The sequence below is a fragment of the Macaca nemestrina genome, chromosome 12 (assembly GCF_043159975.1).
Source record: "Macaca nemestrina isolate mMacNem1 chromosome 12, mMacNem.hap1, whole genome shotgun sequence".
In the NCBI taxonomy this organism is placed as follows: Eukaryota; Metazoa; Chordata; class Mammalia; order Primates; family Cercopithecidae; genus Macaca; species Macaca nemestrina.
Window position 1 is genome coordinate 102,111,569 of NC_092136.1, and position 17,215 is coordinate 102,128,783.

General features: G+C 37.8%; 1 protein-coding gene across 12 annotated transcripts in view; it reads left to right on the top strand.

Moving 5' to 3' along the window:
• LOC105493722 (Yes1 associated transcriptional regulator) overlaps positions 1-17,215 on the top strand; it is a 125,014-nt gene that overhangs the window by 43,948 nt on the left and 63,851 nt on the right. For all 12 annotated transcript variants that reach the window (XM_011761584.3, XM_011761589.3, XM_011761593.3 and 9 more), the window contains exon 3: positions 10,530-10,645. In XM_011761584.3, coding sequence (XP_011759886.1) covers positions 10,530-10,645 — 116 coding nt within the window. The remainder of the gene's footprint in view (positions 1-10,529; positions 10,646-17,215) is intronic.

Sequence of the window (17,215 nt, forward strand, 5' to 3'; positions counted from 1 at the left end):
TTACTTATTGGTAATTTAACCCCCGGTGTGTTACTAACATTTGAAAACTTGAATGTTGCCATAAATATGCAATGAATATGGTTTCAGGTTTGTAGCTAAATATGATTCCCTCACAGCACACATGTGAGCCAAAAGACTGAACAGTGTTGACATCAGGTATTATTTTATTTACTTTAAAAATGGTTATATAGATAACATGCTTTGTTTTGCACAGCACAGTAGACAATCAATAGGTGAAGTATTTGTTCCTGTTTAATGGTGGCCTATTATATATCACAGCTGCTAAGTAGAGGTTCAGAAAAGTCAAATTACTTCACTGAGATTGGGTAACCTAGCTCCCAACTTAAATAAATCTAGCCTTTCCACCACTGTCCTGCCCTCTCTTCTGATTGTGGAAGCCCTGAAAGCATTAGCAAAGTTTCAAAGTTATCTAAATAACATTTCCTAAAATGACATCTAACAAATAATGAAACATCAAAGTGAAATAGATGTTTTGTATAATTTAATGAGTAGTTAAGACTGTGCTTAGTATCTATTTGTATAGAAACCATGTCATTATTTGACACATATTATGTATAGAATATGTAAAAGTTAAATTGTTTTATGTTTTGGGGTCCCTCCGCAAGTTATTTTACTAACAAACAATATGAGTCTTTTTAGATGATTGAAGACATTCTGTAGTGTTACCAAAGTTGTTAAAAGTAAGTGGTAAAGAATACAGAAGGTTCCTTTTCTGTTTGTATTATTTTCATCAAAATGGCTGGAGGAGGAGTGGGTTGTGTCAGCAGTTTATGTTACAAGTTCCATATACACTTTATTTTGATGAAGACCATTTGCCCACTTAGCTAAGAAGTGTTTAGTGTGGATTTTCCTGACTCTCTTCCTGGTGATTTACCCTTTGGGAAATGTTTCCCTGGCTGTTAGACTTGTGTTGTATTAATATTTTGGGTGGCTGAGGCCCTGTTATGTTGTTAACAGTTGAAAATTTGAATGTAACCATAAATATACAATGAATGTGGTTCCAGATTTGTAACTAGATTCCCTCACTGTAGTCGTATGAGCCAGCCGACTGAACAGATCCTTATTTGGAAGCCACTGGTGTCTGATGTGGCCACAGAACACTGATTATAATGTTGTTTGACTGCCTAAACCTGTCTTCCTTACTGGTCCTTGGTTGAGAGCATTACTCCTAAGTCATGTCATGACAAATGAGGTCAGAGTTGGTACCCATCACATTTGTGTCATCTTCACACTTTTTGTTTTTATTCTTTGCCTAGACTGACAATTATAAAATGAAAAGACAATACTGCCAGTGTCTCTAACCTGTATAAGAAAGTTCACTTCTTTTTGGCATCTGACATGTAGTAGTTCCATTTAAAATAGTATTTGCTCAGGAATGTCAGTTTAAGCAAAACAGTAGAACATGAGAAAACCACTAACCATATTTTGAAGAAGTTGAATTCCTAATTTGGCTCTTTTGGGTAAATAAGTGTCATATTGTATGTAAGGATCCGAGATTATGAAAGAACATGTAAAACTGCTAGGTCAATTATTTTCCTAAAATAACTGTTATTTGTAAAGATACCCAGGTGTACTAATAAGTCTCCCCTGCTAATTTTGATGCAGGTTGTTTGGGAATCACATTTTGAAAAACATTCACAGTAGACTTTGTGTAACTAAAATTTCTCAGGGCTGTTTTTAAATTTATTTTTAGTTCTGCCATTTCTGTTTTCTTCCCCATTTCCCGGTAAGGTGATTATTACGAAAAGAGCTAGGTGGACTTGTAATTGGAATTCTAGTCTTTGTTTTCAGTTCATACTCTAATGACATCTGTGATTTTCTATATCATGAAATCAGGACAAATACAATTGTTGAACTTTTGGGAGGGATATTCTCAGTCACTACGGCATTAGGAAAAGATGTTCAATTTTACTGAACGTAACTTCAGATAAACGCCGTTTGGGATCAAGATTGAGAGAACTGTGTTTGCTTCAGGAAGCCTCCACTTGAGCTTTGGCATTATTCTCATGGCTGGTCCATCCTCATCCCTTCCTTAGGGAGTAATCATTTCTCGGGGGAGATGTATTATATATAAACATGTCAGCATGTCACTTTTTTAATTTGTCAGCATGGTTAAGTTGTGTTTAAATTGGTTTCATGCTTGCAGGCAGATGTTAATTTTATCAAACCTAAAGCTATAGGGTCAGATTATAGTGTGGTGTACAGTTTGTAGACTTACAATAAATGGTCATCTTTGCTTTTATGAATTTCTGCTCATACTTGTTCATAATTTTAACTCATTAACAGCAGTGATAGCTTAATTATTTAAATTTCAATTTAAGATTCTGATTTCCTGTAATGCAGAAACCGTATTACCATAGAGGCAAAATGTTTAAGTCTTCTCATGCATATTAAGGAAATATAGTATATGCATAATCACTGAATTTTTGAGGTTCTAGAAATAGTCCACCGTGCGCATATACAAATATAAAAAGGATATAGTTGTGGTTTAGGAACTGTGGCTCATGAAAGGATTAGATTGAACAATGTATCATTGTTCCTAGAGTCAATTAAGCGTGTAGGTTTAGCTAGTTTGGGAACAGCCTCTAGCATGTGACTCCGTAACACTTGCACAGCAAACATGGGCTTGATAAGTGAGCAGTAAATCTGGGCTGACTGCCCACTCCCACGACAGCCATCGTAGTATTTTGAGGGTCTGACAATATTAGAAGCTTAAAACATTCTTCACAGCATTTTATATTATTCCTGGTTTTCCAGTTTTAATCTTACTGTTTCCTAAAAGTCAGTTTTTCTTAATAAAAAAAAGAAACTAGTTGGTCACTTGATTTCTCATTAAATATTAGGCTTTGGGGTCTTAAATATATTTAAGTTAAGTTTTCTCACTTTTCTTCAGGGAAATGGGTGACTTGGTTGCCCAGATGTCTCTTTTGGGCACATAAAGCACATTTTTGTCATGTTATCTTTGTTCACCTTTATCAGAAAAAATTCAGTGTCTGAGCAGGTCACTATCATCAAAAGTGCGTTCTCTTTTCCCCTTACAACACAATGAAGAGGGCCTTTTTATTTTTAGACGGAGTTTCTTTTAGTTGCCCAGGCTGGAGTGCAGTGGCGTGATTTCAGCTCACTGCAAGCTCCACCTCCCGGGTTCATGCCATTCTCCTGCCTCAGCCTCCCAACTAGCTGGGACTACAGGCGCCCGCCGCCACGCCCAGCTAATTTTTTGCATTTTTAGTAGAGACGGGGTTTCACCGTGTTAGCCAGGATGGTCTCGATCTCCTGACCTTGTGATCCACCCACCTTGGCCTCCCAAAGTGCTGGGATTACAGGTGTGAGCCACCGCGCCCGGCCAAAGGTGGTCTTAAAGGTGTGTTAAGGGCTTAAACACCTGACAGCTGCATTTTTTTCAAAGTTTCTAATTATGTTATTAGCAGTGTCCATAAAAAGCTTCTATTTATCGTTTGTAGATTATGTTAAATTCCTAACGCCTAATTTGTGCTATCTGACATCACGAAATCTTAGCAGATTTGGAAGGAACCAGTTTGTTAGGTAGCTGTGCACAGGTACAAACGATCTAAGATTACACTGCTGGGATTTTGTGAAAAATCGATTTTACAAGTGTTTTAGTTTAGAAGAAACATATTTTCAAAAACGGATTATGAAAAGAGGACAAAAGATACAATATAGTTAGGTTTAAGTTTAAAAACAGCTTCATTCTACTGATACTAGTTCTAGATTTTAACGAAACTGGAATCATTTTACAAACTGAGAGTTGCAGAGGATGCTTAACTCCTCAGATTAGTGGTTTTGCTTTATCATGTACACAAAATATTTACCCTCCAGGCATATGTCATTCTTAAAACAATGTAGATGATCAAATCTCAAAGTAGTATCTAAGGCAGTGCTTCTCAAACGTTAAGGAACATACAGAGGATCTCATTAGGCTGTAGATTCTTCATCATTGGGTTGGGTGGAGCCTGAGGTTCTGCAGTTTTAACTAGCTCCTGGGTGTGGTCAGTGCTGCTGGCCCAAGGCCCACACTCGAGTAGCAGGGGTATGAAAGAATTGATAGTATCTATTCTTTGAGGTTTCCAAACCTTATCACAGTATCAATGTTAATCTCTTTCTTAGTATATTATTTTTAGTAATTTATTTTACTAACCTACATGAGTACTAACCTCCTACTAGTGCTTTCACAAATTAGCATTATAAAATTATAATCCTAAACTTTGAAGATAGATGTAAGAAAGTCATCAGTGTTTTCATTACTATAAAACCCATTTTTATTATGTTGTTCAGTGTTCCTTAAATAAGGGTTATAGATTCAGCATTTGAAAATACAACCAAGAATTTGAAGTGTGTCTTAGAATTTATTAGGATGAGCTTTGACTAATACTTAAGAAATATTGTTTATTCTTTGCTTTGGTTTACATCGACAGATCTGACTGTCTTATGGCTTAAGTAAAAATCGATTGTATGGAAAGGTTTTTAGCAATTAATATTTTGTGACATTTGGTTATAGGAATGAGATTCTTATTTTATTTCCAAATTATTATGTTGCTTTTCTTCCCCTAGGAGCCAGTATGTCTACACTTGCTGAGTTCCTTTTCTAGTTCATTCTCTCTCTTTTTTTTTTTTTTTTTTTTTTTGCTGGTGACGTATTTATTGACAGGTTGCAGTGCCACACAGCTTCTCAGAGCCCAGCCAGCCAGCAGGTACCCAGGGCGCAGTGCTTGGCCTGTGGCAGGAGGGTCTCCATTCACATGTCCAGGCTTCTAGTTCATTCTTTCTTTAAGCTGATAGCTCTCTGCAGGTTGAAGTAATGGTCCAGAAACATTATTATCATTTATATTCCTTGCCTTCAAACCTGTAGCGTCTACCTGCTGCATCTCTACATTACTTATCGGTGAAAACCAAACTCCTTTTAAAGCTCTTAAACGAGGCCTGTCATCTTCACTTAAGTGAACTCTTATCTCATTAACAAAACATATTCTTGGCCCATTCACCATGAAGTTTTTCCTATTTTAAATATTGGGGTAGCAACGGAATGAAATATTTGAAGGCTTATTGTGTACCAGAAGTCACAATCCTGCCTGGTTGCTTTTATATATGTTGCTGAATTTAATTACCTCAACCCTGGAAAGTAAGTAAATAAATCAACCCCACTTTATTAAAGGTGGAGCAGATTGATAAAAATTGCCCACACAAGGCCGGGCGCGGTGGCTTAAGCCTGTAATCCCAGCACTTTGGGAGGCCGAGGTGGGCGGATCACAAGGTCAGGAGATCGAGACCACAGTGAAACCCCGTCTCTACTAAAAATACAAAAAATTAGCCGGGCGCGGTGGCGGGCGCCTGTAGTCCTAGCTACTCAGGAGGCTGAGGCAGGAGAATGGCGTGAACCCAGGAGGCGGAGCTTGCAGTGAGCCGAGATCGCGCCACTGCACTCCAGCCTGGGCAACAGCATGAGACTCCGTCTCAAAAAAAAAAAAAAAAAAAAAAATTGCCCCCACAATCCAGATTGTCACTGGCAGAGCTGGGATTGTAATACACGTCTGCCTTACTTTTCCACAGAGGAGGCTTCTAAAAGGAGGAGGCTTCTGGGTCTTTAAAATGTTGGATAGAAATTAGGTGCTTTGTGGGCAGTTGGGGAAAACATTACCCCTGGAGGAAGAGTAGCCTCAAGAAATGTAGCAGATATTTCAAAAGAATCAAAAATCTATATTAAGTTTGTATAGCTGACAACACCTGATTTACATAAAGGATTTTTTTTTTTTTTTTTTTTTTTTGAGACAGAGTTTTGCTCTTGTTTCCCAGGCTGGAGTGCAACGGCGTGATCTTGGCTCACTGCCACCTCTGCCTCCTGGGGTTTAAGCGATTCTCCTGCCTCAGCCTCCCGAGTAGCTAGGATTACAGGCATGCGCCACCATGCCCAGCTAATTCTATGTTTTTAGTAAAGACGGGGTTCCTCCATGTTGGAGGCTGGTCTTGAACTCCCAATTTGAGGTGATCCGCCCACCTTGGCCTCCCAAAGAGCTGGGATTACAGGCCTGAGCCACCGCGCCCAGCCCAGCATATTTTTTTAAAGCTTCAAACCACCAACTTAACCGCGTAGAAATAGTAGGCATAATACCGCCATAACCAATATATCTCTTTACCAGTGCTATCAGTTAGCAAGGCATGAACATTGCAATTATGTCTAGTATATGTAGCTTTCTGTTCTGACAGCAGAGTTTATGTGCTAGTTCTGGATTTGTCTTAATAGATGATTTGAAAAAGAAAGCATTTAAAAGGATTCTGGTTTTACTGACTGATTATTCTCTGTAAAAATTCTACTCGGCTAGCAGCAAACTATCATTTTAGAGAAACCCTTTTCTACTTTGAGACCAGTGAGGTGGAGTGACAAGAACTCCTGAGCCAGAAGCTAAAAGACGTGTTTTTAATCCTGGTGATACCACATAACTGGCATTGCAGTTGCCAGTAACATGAGAACTTGCTTAACTTTCACCAGCCAATGAAGTTATTTGCTTGCTTTCTTACCTCCCGTTACAGTGGAAGCAATGCTTTGTATCGTTTGTATCCTGTTCCTTCCCGCTGTCTGAAGGATGACTGTGCCCCATCAATAATCCCTTCGCACATCTTCAGCTACTCTGTGTTCACATTTAAATACTTGTGTCCCTTCCTCTTGAAAAAACGAAAACTCATAACCATCTAGTTAGCTTTTTATTGATTTCCTGTGCACAACTAAATTTGTCTGCTTCTCTACTTCCTACTCACTGTACTCTCACTGTCCCACTGAAATGGCTGTTGTCCAGTGTCACCAATAATTTCTGTATTGCTAATCCTAGTAGGTCTGCAATCCTTATTTGTAATTTCATTTTTGGAAAAGGTAGGTGTTGCTAAAGTCAGTAAGGCTACAAAGATGTTTAGAGAAAGTTTGTGATGGCAAAAGAAAATAGCTTTCTTTTTATTAATTTATTTGATAAATATTTATTGAGCACTTTTTGAGTCATTGACCATATAGTACTAGATAAAATGGACAAAGTTCCTATTTTTCTAGTGTTTATGTTCTCATTGGGGAAAACAGGCAAACAAAATAAGTAAAATATTATCAAGCAAAAATAAGGTCAAGCAGAGGGAGTTAGGAGTTTGGATATGGTGAATTTTAGATGATATGGCCAGCAAAGGCCTTACTGAGAACATGACATTTGAGCAAAGACAGGGGGGTAAGAGAAGGCACCATTGCAGGTATCTGGGGCTGGGAACGAGTGAACCTGGCAAGCAATTTGTTTGGTCTTAGCAAAAATAGTTCATTTGTGATATGCGATGTTTTTGTAGAGTCCTTGTGATTAAAAAGAAGGATTTTGTGTGTGTGTACAGTTGACCCTTGAACAATATTGATATGGCCTGTATGGGTCTACTTATATGTGGATTTTTTTCAATAAATATATTGGAAATTTTTTTGTAGATTGGCGACAATTTGGAAAAATTCAGATGAACTTCATACCCTGGAAATATCAAAAAAATTAAGGAAAATCTAGGTGTCTCATGAATGCATAAAATATATATAGACAGTAGTCTATTTTATCATTTCCTACCATAAAATATATATAAATTTATTATAAAAGTTAAAATTTATCAAAACTTTTACACACTTCTGTGAAGCAGAGACGAGTCATGGCATTAGAAGAAAAAGTTGAATTCCTTGATAGGTAGCTGTGATTGTCAGCATTTCAGACAAACGATTCATCTTGTAAACAAAGGATATAAACTTAATGGTATTGGTATTGACAGATACAATACAGTACTATAAATGCATTTTCTCTTCATGGTGTTCTGTTCTGTTCTATTCTGTTCTGAGACAGGGTCTCACTGTGTTGCCCAGGCTGGAGTGGCATGATCTCAGTCTACTGTGTAACCTCCACCTTCTAGGCTCAAGCAGTCTTCCCACCTCAGCCTCCCAAGTATCTGGGACCACAGGTGTGCATCATATGCCTGGCTAATTTTTTATATTTTGTGTAGAAATGGGTTTTGCTGTGTTGTCCAGGCTGATCTTGAACTCCCGAGCTCAAGCGATTTACCTGCCTCAGCCTCCCAATGTGCTGGAATTACAGGTGTGAGCCACCATGCCTGGCCTTTTGTGGTTTTCTTAATAACATTTTCTTTTCTTTAATTTACTTTATTGTAAGAATATAGTATATAAATACAGCATAATGGACTGTCAACAGTAGGCTGTCAGTAATTAAGTTTTTGGGAATCAAAAGTTAATGTGGATTTTCGACTGCATGGGAGGGTTGGTGCCCCTAACTCTTGCATTGTTCATGGGCCAACTGTATACTGTTGCAAATTGATAAAACGTTATTTCTTTATCATAGTTTAATCTATAGAATAAATGAAAACAAAATATTCTAAAGTTAATTTTATTCGACATTTTCTTTGGCATCTAAATGGGTGCGTGTATTTTTTTTTTTTTTTCCGAGACAGAGTCTCCCTCTGTTATCCAGGCTGGAGTGCAGTGGCGTGATCTTGACTCACTGCAACCTCTGCCTCCCATGATCAAGCAGTTCTCCTGCTTCAGCCTCCTGAGAAGCTGGAATTACAGGCATGCACCACCATGCTTGGGTAATTTTTGTATTTTTAGTGGAGACGGGGTTTCACCGTGTTGGCTAGGCTGGTCTCAAACTCCTGACCTCGTGTTTCATCCACCTCGGCCTCCCAAAGTGCTGGGATTACAGGCGTGAGCCACCGTGCCTGGCTGGGTGCATGTATTTATAGTTGGAAATTTAGGTAATAGCATCTTTATTCCTTAAAGAGACATAGTTCTTTTTTTCTCCCAGGCCAGGCACAGTGGTTTACACCTGTAATTCCAGCACTTTGGGAGGTCGAGGTGGGCAGATCACTTAAGGTCAGGAGTTCAAGACCAGCCTGGCCAACATGGTAAAACTCCATCTCTACTAAAAATACAAAAAAGTTAGCCAGTGTGGTGGCACACACCTATAATCCCAGCTACTTGGAAGGCTGAGATCACACCACTGCATTTCAGCCTGGGTGACAGAGTGAGGCTATCTCAAAAAACACACAAAGAAAGAATTCTTCTCCCATATTCAATAAATATTTATTTAAGTCCCATTCTAACTAAAGCCTGTGATTCTTTCTTAGTGTATTAGTGGTAAGATAGAATTATTGATGAGATAGCAGTCTGGATCCATTTCTGGATAGCTAATGGCACAAAGCGTCATTTCTTTGCCATTTACGTAGTTATCAATAGGATGATTAAAGAAGAGAGAACTCAGATTTGAAACTTAAACAGCTACAAAAAACAAAACAAAACAGTGATTTGGCCATCCAGAAATAAACACTGTTAAAACATTTTGATGTTAATTCTTTCTATATACTTTCACTGCACACATACACACACACTTTAAACAATTAGCCTTATCCAGTACATACTGTTTTATAACCTATTTTTAAAAACTGTATTATTAATATTTTTTCATATTATATATTATTCTAAAACATACTCAGCAGCTGCATACAGTCCATCGTATATATCCGTGTTTATTTAACTAATTCCATATCATTAAATGTTAACTGGCTTTCAAATGTTTGCTGTAATAAATGATACTGAAGAGATGTTTATATATAAAGTTTTGATTACTTCTGGCTATTAATGCAGGATACTTTTTCAGGTAGTTTTATTTGTATAATGTATCTAGTTTTTCTTTCATTGAAACAGTGAAACTTTGCTACAAGAAAACTTAGTACTTACTGGAAGTTTATATATCAGATAATGTGCTAGATACCTTGCAGTCTTACATTTCATAGTCTGTGGCTGTTTTAATTCCCAACTTTATAGATTAAGAAATCTATATGTATACATGTATTTCTCAGTAAGTTAACAATTATGTAGAAAATGTTAAGCAAATATGAAAGGGCTTTGTGTAAGAACATGTTATTCAGCAGCCACAGGAGAAAATGAAAACTTACAGATGAAGTTTTAAATTCTGCTTTGGCTTTGGAGTATATAAGAAGACAAGTTTTGGGGTTCTGTGGTGTTTTACCTTAAAAAGGGGTTTTAGGCCTAAAAATTATGTTATTTTTATCTCTATTCTTATTTTTATCTCATTCTTATCTCTAGGGGAAAAGTGTATGATTTTCTTACAAATCTTGGATTTTAGTCATATGGTTACTCTTTTAGTTTACAAACTGCATTGTATCTTTGCATTAGAAGTGGGTAATATTTATCTTACAAATTGAAGATGATTTCCCTTCACTTAAAATTCCAGGCATAACTTTTTCAGATGTTGCACTTGTAAGATCTGAGAGGTGAAAGTTGAGTGATTTAAGGGTGAAAAATGTGTGTTGCAGAGGGAGGCTGGTGGGAGCAGTGAGATTCCGTGACTTGATGCTTTTACAGAGCTCTCTTGGCACCCTTTGATTATGAGCCCACAAGATAAGAATTGTTTTTGGAACCTGGTATTTGTTTCCTAATGCAGTGGTTTGTTTTGTCTTAGTCACATCGATCAGACAACAACATGGCAGGACCCCAGGAAGGCCATGCTGTCCCAGATGAACGTTACAGCCCCCACCAGTCCACCAGTGCAGCAGAATATGATGAACTCGGCCTCAGGTGAGTGAGACACTGTAATTACAGCACATGAAATAATGCTTATGCATTGGTAAAAGTTGATGTGGAAAACAGTCATTATCATTTACAGAAACTGGGGCATGGGTGATGTTTATTGTCTCTCCAGTTTCATACGGAAGACATAGTCTCCTTAAAAATAACATAAGCTATATTATTGCCTTGTATAGTCGTTAATGCATAAGGGGACCAATAACTGAAAGCCAATGGTTCTTTAAGATCTGATTCTGAAGCGAGTATCTCAGATTTTAAGTTCTGTTAATTTTGACCTATTTGGTTTTGTTCTGCTACTTTCTTGTGTCTCAGGTATTTGAGTTGAAGTTACCCTCTTCCCTTTGTGGTTTGGATGGAAAGCCAAGCTATGGTGTTCTTATTTATTTATTTGCTATGGTGTTCTTAACCCAACTTTTAATGTGGTTATTCATTCTACCCTGAAAATACCTAGAAGGCAGTAACTTTTGTAAACCCAAAAGAATATTTGTTATTCCCAGGGCGAGCATGGATTATTAACCATATCTTCACCTTTTTTACAGAAGAGTATAAATCTTTTTTTCTACCTCTTATTTGGCAATTTACTTGAATCTGCAGTTTTTCTCATCTACATAATGGGGAGTAACAGTGCCCCTTATGATAGAAAGGAGGATATGAAAGGAAATAATAGAATTCATATGAAGCTTCTAGTAATTACAGAGTAGGTACTAAGTGAAAGTTTAGCTCCTTCATCTTCCCTATCAGATACCGTCTGGCCTCTTTCTCCTTCGTTAGGTGGGTCGAAGGCCACAGTTAGCCCATTATGTACCTTTGTACATGCTAGGAAAAGGTGCCCTTCCTCTGGGAAGATGTAACAGTATGCCTGGCATATGAGATTGGAGCATTTGGGCTGGATTTCTGACCACTCCCCTGGCCCCCACACATTACTCCACTGCTGAGTGCCCAGGTTCAGGACATAGATATTAACAATAGTATGTGGCAGCTCTAGTAGACTTGATGGCTTTCTCCACTGCCCATGCATTTTCCCTAGGCAACAAGCTGACGAACATAATATTCAGTAGCTACACAGTAGATTTCTTAAACAGCAGTCTTTGGCAAGGGACTGTTGTGGTTGGGTGGAAAGGGTGGTACAGTTAGTTGACAGGAGGGTTCCTTGACTAGGCGAATTCACAGAACTTGAAACGTCCTTCTGCCCCTGAAGATGATGCCAGCATGCTGGAATCTTTCTGTTGTTACATACCTCTGCTCTTGCTTTTGATGGGTTGAACATTTGAGTTCTAAAGAGTTAAGAGTGGAAAACAAAAAAAAGGGCAACATTTTGTGATTGGGCTTTTCTTGACATAGACTTTAAATTCTGAAGAAAAATTAATTCCTTAAATCCTTAACTCATTATAATATGAATATATTCTCAGAGTCTGTTGTATATGTGACATTTAATTTAAACATTTTTAAGACAAAAATTATACAGATATTAATATTTTTACTTGGCAACTATTACTATGTTTTTTAATTACCAAATTTTCAAATAAAGTTGTGAAATCTGCCCTGTATTTATGGTTAAACAAGATGATTCACATTATTCATTTTGTCATGCTCCATCTAAAAATTATCTAGGCAGTTAATGACAAATAACGTTAATTTAAACTTTATTTTGGAAGAGTATTTTGCATCTAACAAGGTTGACTGTAATTCTTTTAGAACATTGGTTTGGTTGTGTCCCATTACATTTTCTGATGGTGATGATCTAGAGAAATGAGAGTATTTTGGCTGAAATTTATGCTTTAAATCAAAGGTATATATCAACTTGGTTTTAGTGGGGTTTCTTTGTTTTTGTTTTTGTTTTTGAAATGGAGTTTTGCTCTTGTAGCCCAGGCTGGAGTGCAATGGCATGATCTCAGCTCACCACAACCTCCGCCTTCCCGGTTCAAGCAATTCTCCTGCCTCAGCTTCCTGAGTAGCTGGGATTATAGGCATGCGCCACCACGCACGGCTAATTTTGTATTTTTAGTAGAGACAGGGTTTCTCCATGTTGGTCAGGCTGGTCTTGAACTCCCAACCTCAGGTGATCCACCTGTCTTCTGCCTCCCAAAGTGCTGGGATTACAGGCATGAGCCACCGTGCCCAGCCGTTTTTAGTGGGTTTGAAAAGAAGTGTGGATGTTTTATTTCAGCTGTATGTCCTAGGCAGGTACAGTGGCTCACACCTATAATTTCAGCCTTTGGGAGACCCAGGTGAGAGGATCACGTGAGCCCAGGAGTTTGAGACCCGCCTGGGAAACATGGTGAAACCTTGTCTCTACAAAAAAATATTAGTCTGTCATGGTGGTGCATAAGTGAAGTCTCACCTAGCTCTCAGGAAGCTGAGGTGGGAGGATGGCTTGAGCCTGGGAAATTGAGACTACAGTGACCTGTGATTATACCACCATACTTCAGCCTGGCTGGAGCGGAACCCTGTCCCTGTCTTAACAACAACAAAAAAATTTTTTTGTCTTGTTTCTAAAATACGAAATGTTTTAATATAGTACGTAAAAATTAGTATGCATTTACATGTCTAAATAATAGAGCTGTATGTAGTAAAGAGGTTACTTTGTTACAGTTTCAGTGGAGTGGCAAAAAGCAAGACTGGAGGGTTAGGAGTGAGGGGGAGAAGGCATAAAGGAGAGGGTTGTGAGGAGAGAGTTGGAAGGAGGAACTGAAATGGGAAAAGTCACCTCTGAAGAGGCTTGAGTATGTGTACATGGTGCTAGAAGATATTTAACAATAATAATAGTATAATAATAATTCTTATTTGTATGCCAGGTATTCAGTGAAGGTCCATTTTGCACTGTCTCATTTAAGATCCCGTGTTCTTCCCTGTATGTTAACCAAGGATAGGATAACTGACAGAGCGAAGCCTCAGAGAAGGCAGAAATGAGAAGGAACCACTAACGAACGTCCTGGAGGCGCTGTTTTTTTAAATACTATTAATAGTAGATAATATAGGGTAACTGCTTCTCCAGAAGTTGGTGGGTGTGGAGATGATGTCTGCTTAAGGAGGTCTTGTTTCAAATAAAATATTGTTCCCTCAAGAGAAGAGAATATTCAAAGAAACACTCGAGGTCATTGCCTTTATGGGGACGGTCAGACAGTATGATGGGGAAAGGAAGAGACTAGCTGATGGGTCCAAAACCAAAGGCTTTTAAAAACATAAACAGCAACACTGATCCTAGGAGTCAGTCATAACTTTCAAAATTAGAGTGAAGTGTTATCTTAAATATATATGAATTCCCAGAATCAGACAAGTTTATATGTGGATTATTCTGAATTGGGTCGTATGGAGGCCTGCCGGTCCAGTGCCGAGGGTATTGGTAATATCTTTACAGCACATGCCTCTTTTTCCTCTAAATTACATGCACTTGTTTGTTGTCTTTTCTTCCATTTCAGTGGAAGCCCATGGTTTTGACATGCTTTGGAATGAATGTCACTGTAATCTTGATATACCTCATGTTCACATGAAATAACCATAACGTCATGTTAGCATGTTAATAAAGTTTCAATAAGCAAAAGGATGCTCTTCTCTACTTGGAAAATGATCTTTTACGGAGTTTTAAAAATCTTACAGACAGGGAACAAGGACAACTGTAAGAGCATTTAGTAAATTTTGAGGGCGTTTAATGTAACAAAGCAGAAAATGGCTTCCATTGAAGCAGGCTATCTACAGAAAAGTTTCACCCTGAAGGGAATGTCTTCTGAATCTGCTGACTTGAAGCCTTCACATAAAAGAGAAAGCTACACACATGCTTTTGAAGCACTCTCCTGGGTTAATCATGCTAAATGCAACTTGATTTACATTTTTATTACTCATTATTTAATAAGGACTTTCTCGCTTTGCTTTTTTTTTGAAAAAGAATTCTTGTCATTCATAATTGAGTCCAGCTTCATGTTCTGCTCTGACTTCTTGTTCTTCATCCGACTGCTTTCCTTAAGATACTGTCATTTTCTCTAGACTCCCCAAACCTGTTTGCTTCAAATTTTCGTGGTTGACTAGGCTGAAAGATCTTTTAAGATTCTTTCCAATTCTTAAGATTTTATGAAACCCTATTTTGTTTTCTAATTTGCTTTAGCAAAAATGATCAGATTATGCTTTTGTAAGTCCTTTTTCAAAATATGAGGTTGAAATGGTGGATTTTATGTATAGACTAGAGACCACTGGTTTGTGATTGAGCAAATTTCCAAATATCTATAACCGAGAATCACCCAAAACAAAGGTGCACCTGGAAAATATTCTAGAGGCAACACTCAGTACACCCTTAAAAGAAGATTAATTTATATTCTTTAACTATGCCACTTAAGTTGCAGGGTAAATGACAGCGAACTTTGTGAAAGAATTTGAAAGGTGAGGAATAGGAAAATAGAAAAATAAGAGGAAATGGAATAATTTATTAAGATAATGGTTTTATTTTACTTTATTCTATATTAAAATGTTCAGTGTATAAGTATATGTATATATAAAGTCTAGCCCGTTAAATTACTTGAGGTGATTGTCCTTTGAAAGTTATAATTTATAGCTGGGCGCAATAGCTAACGCCTGTAATCCCAGCACTTTGGGAGAGCAAGGCGGGTGGATCACGAGATCAAGAGATTGAGACCACCCTGGCCAACATGGTGAAACCCTATCTACTAAAAATACAAAAATTAGCTGGGCGTGGTGGCATGCGCCTGTAGTCTCAGCTACTCTGGAGGCTGAGGCAGGAGAATCACTTGAACCCAGGATGCGGAGGTTGCAGTGAGCTGAGATTGCACCACTGCACTCCAGCCTGGTGACAGAGCAAGACTCCATCTCAAAAAAAAAAAAAAAAGTTATTATTTATAAGGCTGGGTGTGGTGATTCATTCATATAGTCCCAGCACTTTGAGAGGCCAAGGTAGGAGGATTGCTTGAGCCTAGGAATTCAAGACCAGCCTGGGCAACATAGGGAGACCCCATCTGTATTAAAAATAAAAATTAGCCAGGCATGGTGGCCACACTCCTGTGGTGCCAGCAACTTGGGTGACTGAGATTGGGAGGATAGCTTGAGCCCATGAGGTCAAGGCTGCATTGAGCCATGTTCGTACCACTGCATTCCAGCCTGGACAACAGAGTGAAACCCTGTCTCAAAAAAAAAAAAAAAGAAAGAAAGAAAAAGTTATAATATAAATTAGTTATTAAATATATATTTATAATAGCGTTTTGATGCCTGCTTAGGAGCCGTAGTTTTTCTCCACATATTGAGAGTCAGGTAAGCATTTCATGTTTTTTGTGTTCAACATTAGAAAAGAAAGCCCTGGGGAGTGAAAAGTGATACTTCCTTAGCTCTATGTGTATGATATATATTAAATTTTTTAATAGTATGCTTGTTAACACTGATCCACAAGATTACTGAATCTTAAAGGGACAGTAAAGTCAAAGTATATTCTGTGATAATCCAGAAATAACTGTATGCCAAATGACTATTTAGGATCATTAAAAGTTATGTCTTTAGATTTATATTAAGCAGAATCAACCCATTTATCTGCTTTTGAGAAATGTACATTTGATAACAATCCAGAGCCCAAATGTCTTATTACAGGTACATTTTAGAGAATTCCTTATTTGTATGCTTTAAAGTTAGAAATTATTGGGATTTATTTGACAATTCCCAACTCTACCAGTGTAGCACTCAGATTTCTCTATTATGACAAACTGTGAGGAATTCCTAGGAATTACCTCAAGATGGGTGGAGAAAATGCTCTCTTGATCATGAAAAGTGATACATGTTAGAGGAATGTGCTGAGCACCTTCCTTGAAGTGGGGAAAAATGTTCAGAAGCAAGCAAAGTGAGTAGCATAGAGCTGCCTTAAGTGTTCTCCTGCCTGTGTAATATCTCTCAGCACCGAAGATCAAATGAGAGATTGTTACCAAGAAAAATGAGAGAGCTGGAAAATAGATGTGAAATATAAAAATGATGGGTAAATTACACATGGATTTAGGCTTTAACTTTAAAAAGCACAGAGAGGGTAAAGATGTGTGAGAAGTTGCAGAGCCGACAGGGTTGAGGTGTTGGTAACTCCTAGTTTATGTGCTGTAGTTCATTTAAAGTTCTACTTTTCACCTTTGAAACTGAGAGACAGTTTACAATAAGGGTTAAGACCAAGGGCTCTTGAAATCCCATGGACCTGGTTTGAATCCCAGGCATCCTTTATTGTCCATGAAATCTTGGACAAGTTACTGTATCTACCTGTATTCTTCACTTGGAAAAATGAGATAATAACTCATAGGGCTGTTGCGAGCATTAAAAGACAGAATCCATATCACATAGTTAAAATGTATTATTAATAGTATACAGTGCCTGGTATAGTGTCTTGCATATATAATAGGTAAATAAATGTGATCTGATATTTTACAATTTAATGAGTTTGTAATACCTGGTAGCCACTGGTACTTTGTTAAAAATCTGTTACCACACTGTCTTTGAAGTTATGTTTATCTCTAAGCTTTTTATCATCAAGTTGAGGTCATTGGCTCTTATCCAAGTAGTTAGTTCCTGATTCTTCTAACAGTTCTGGAT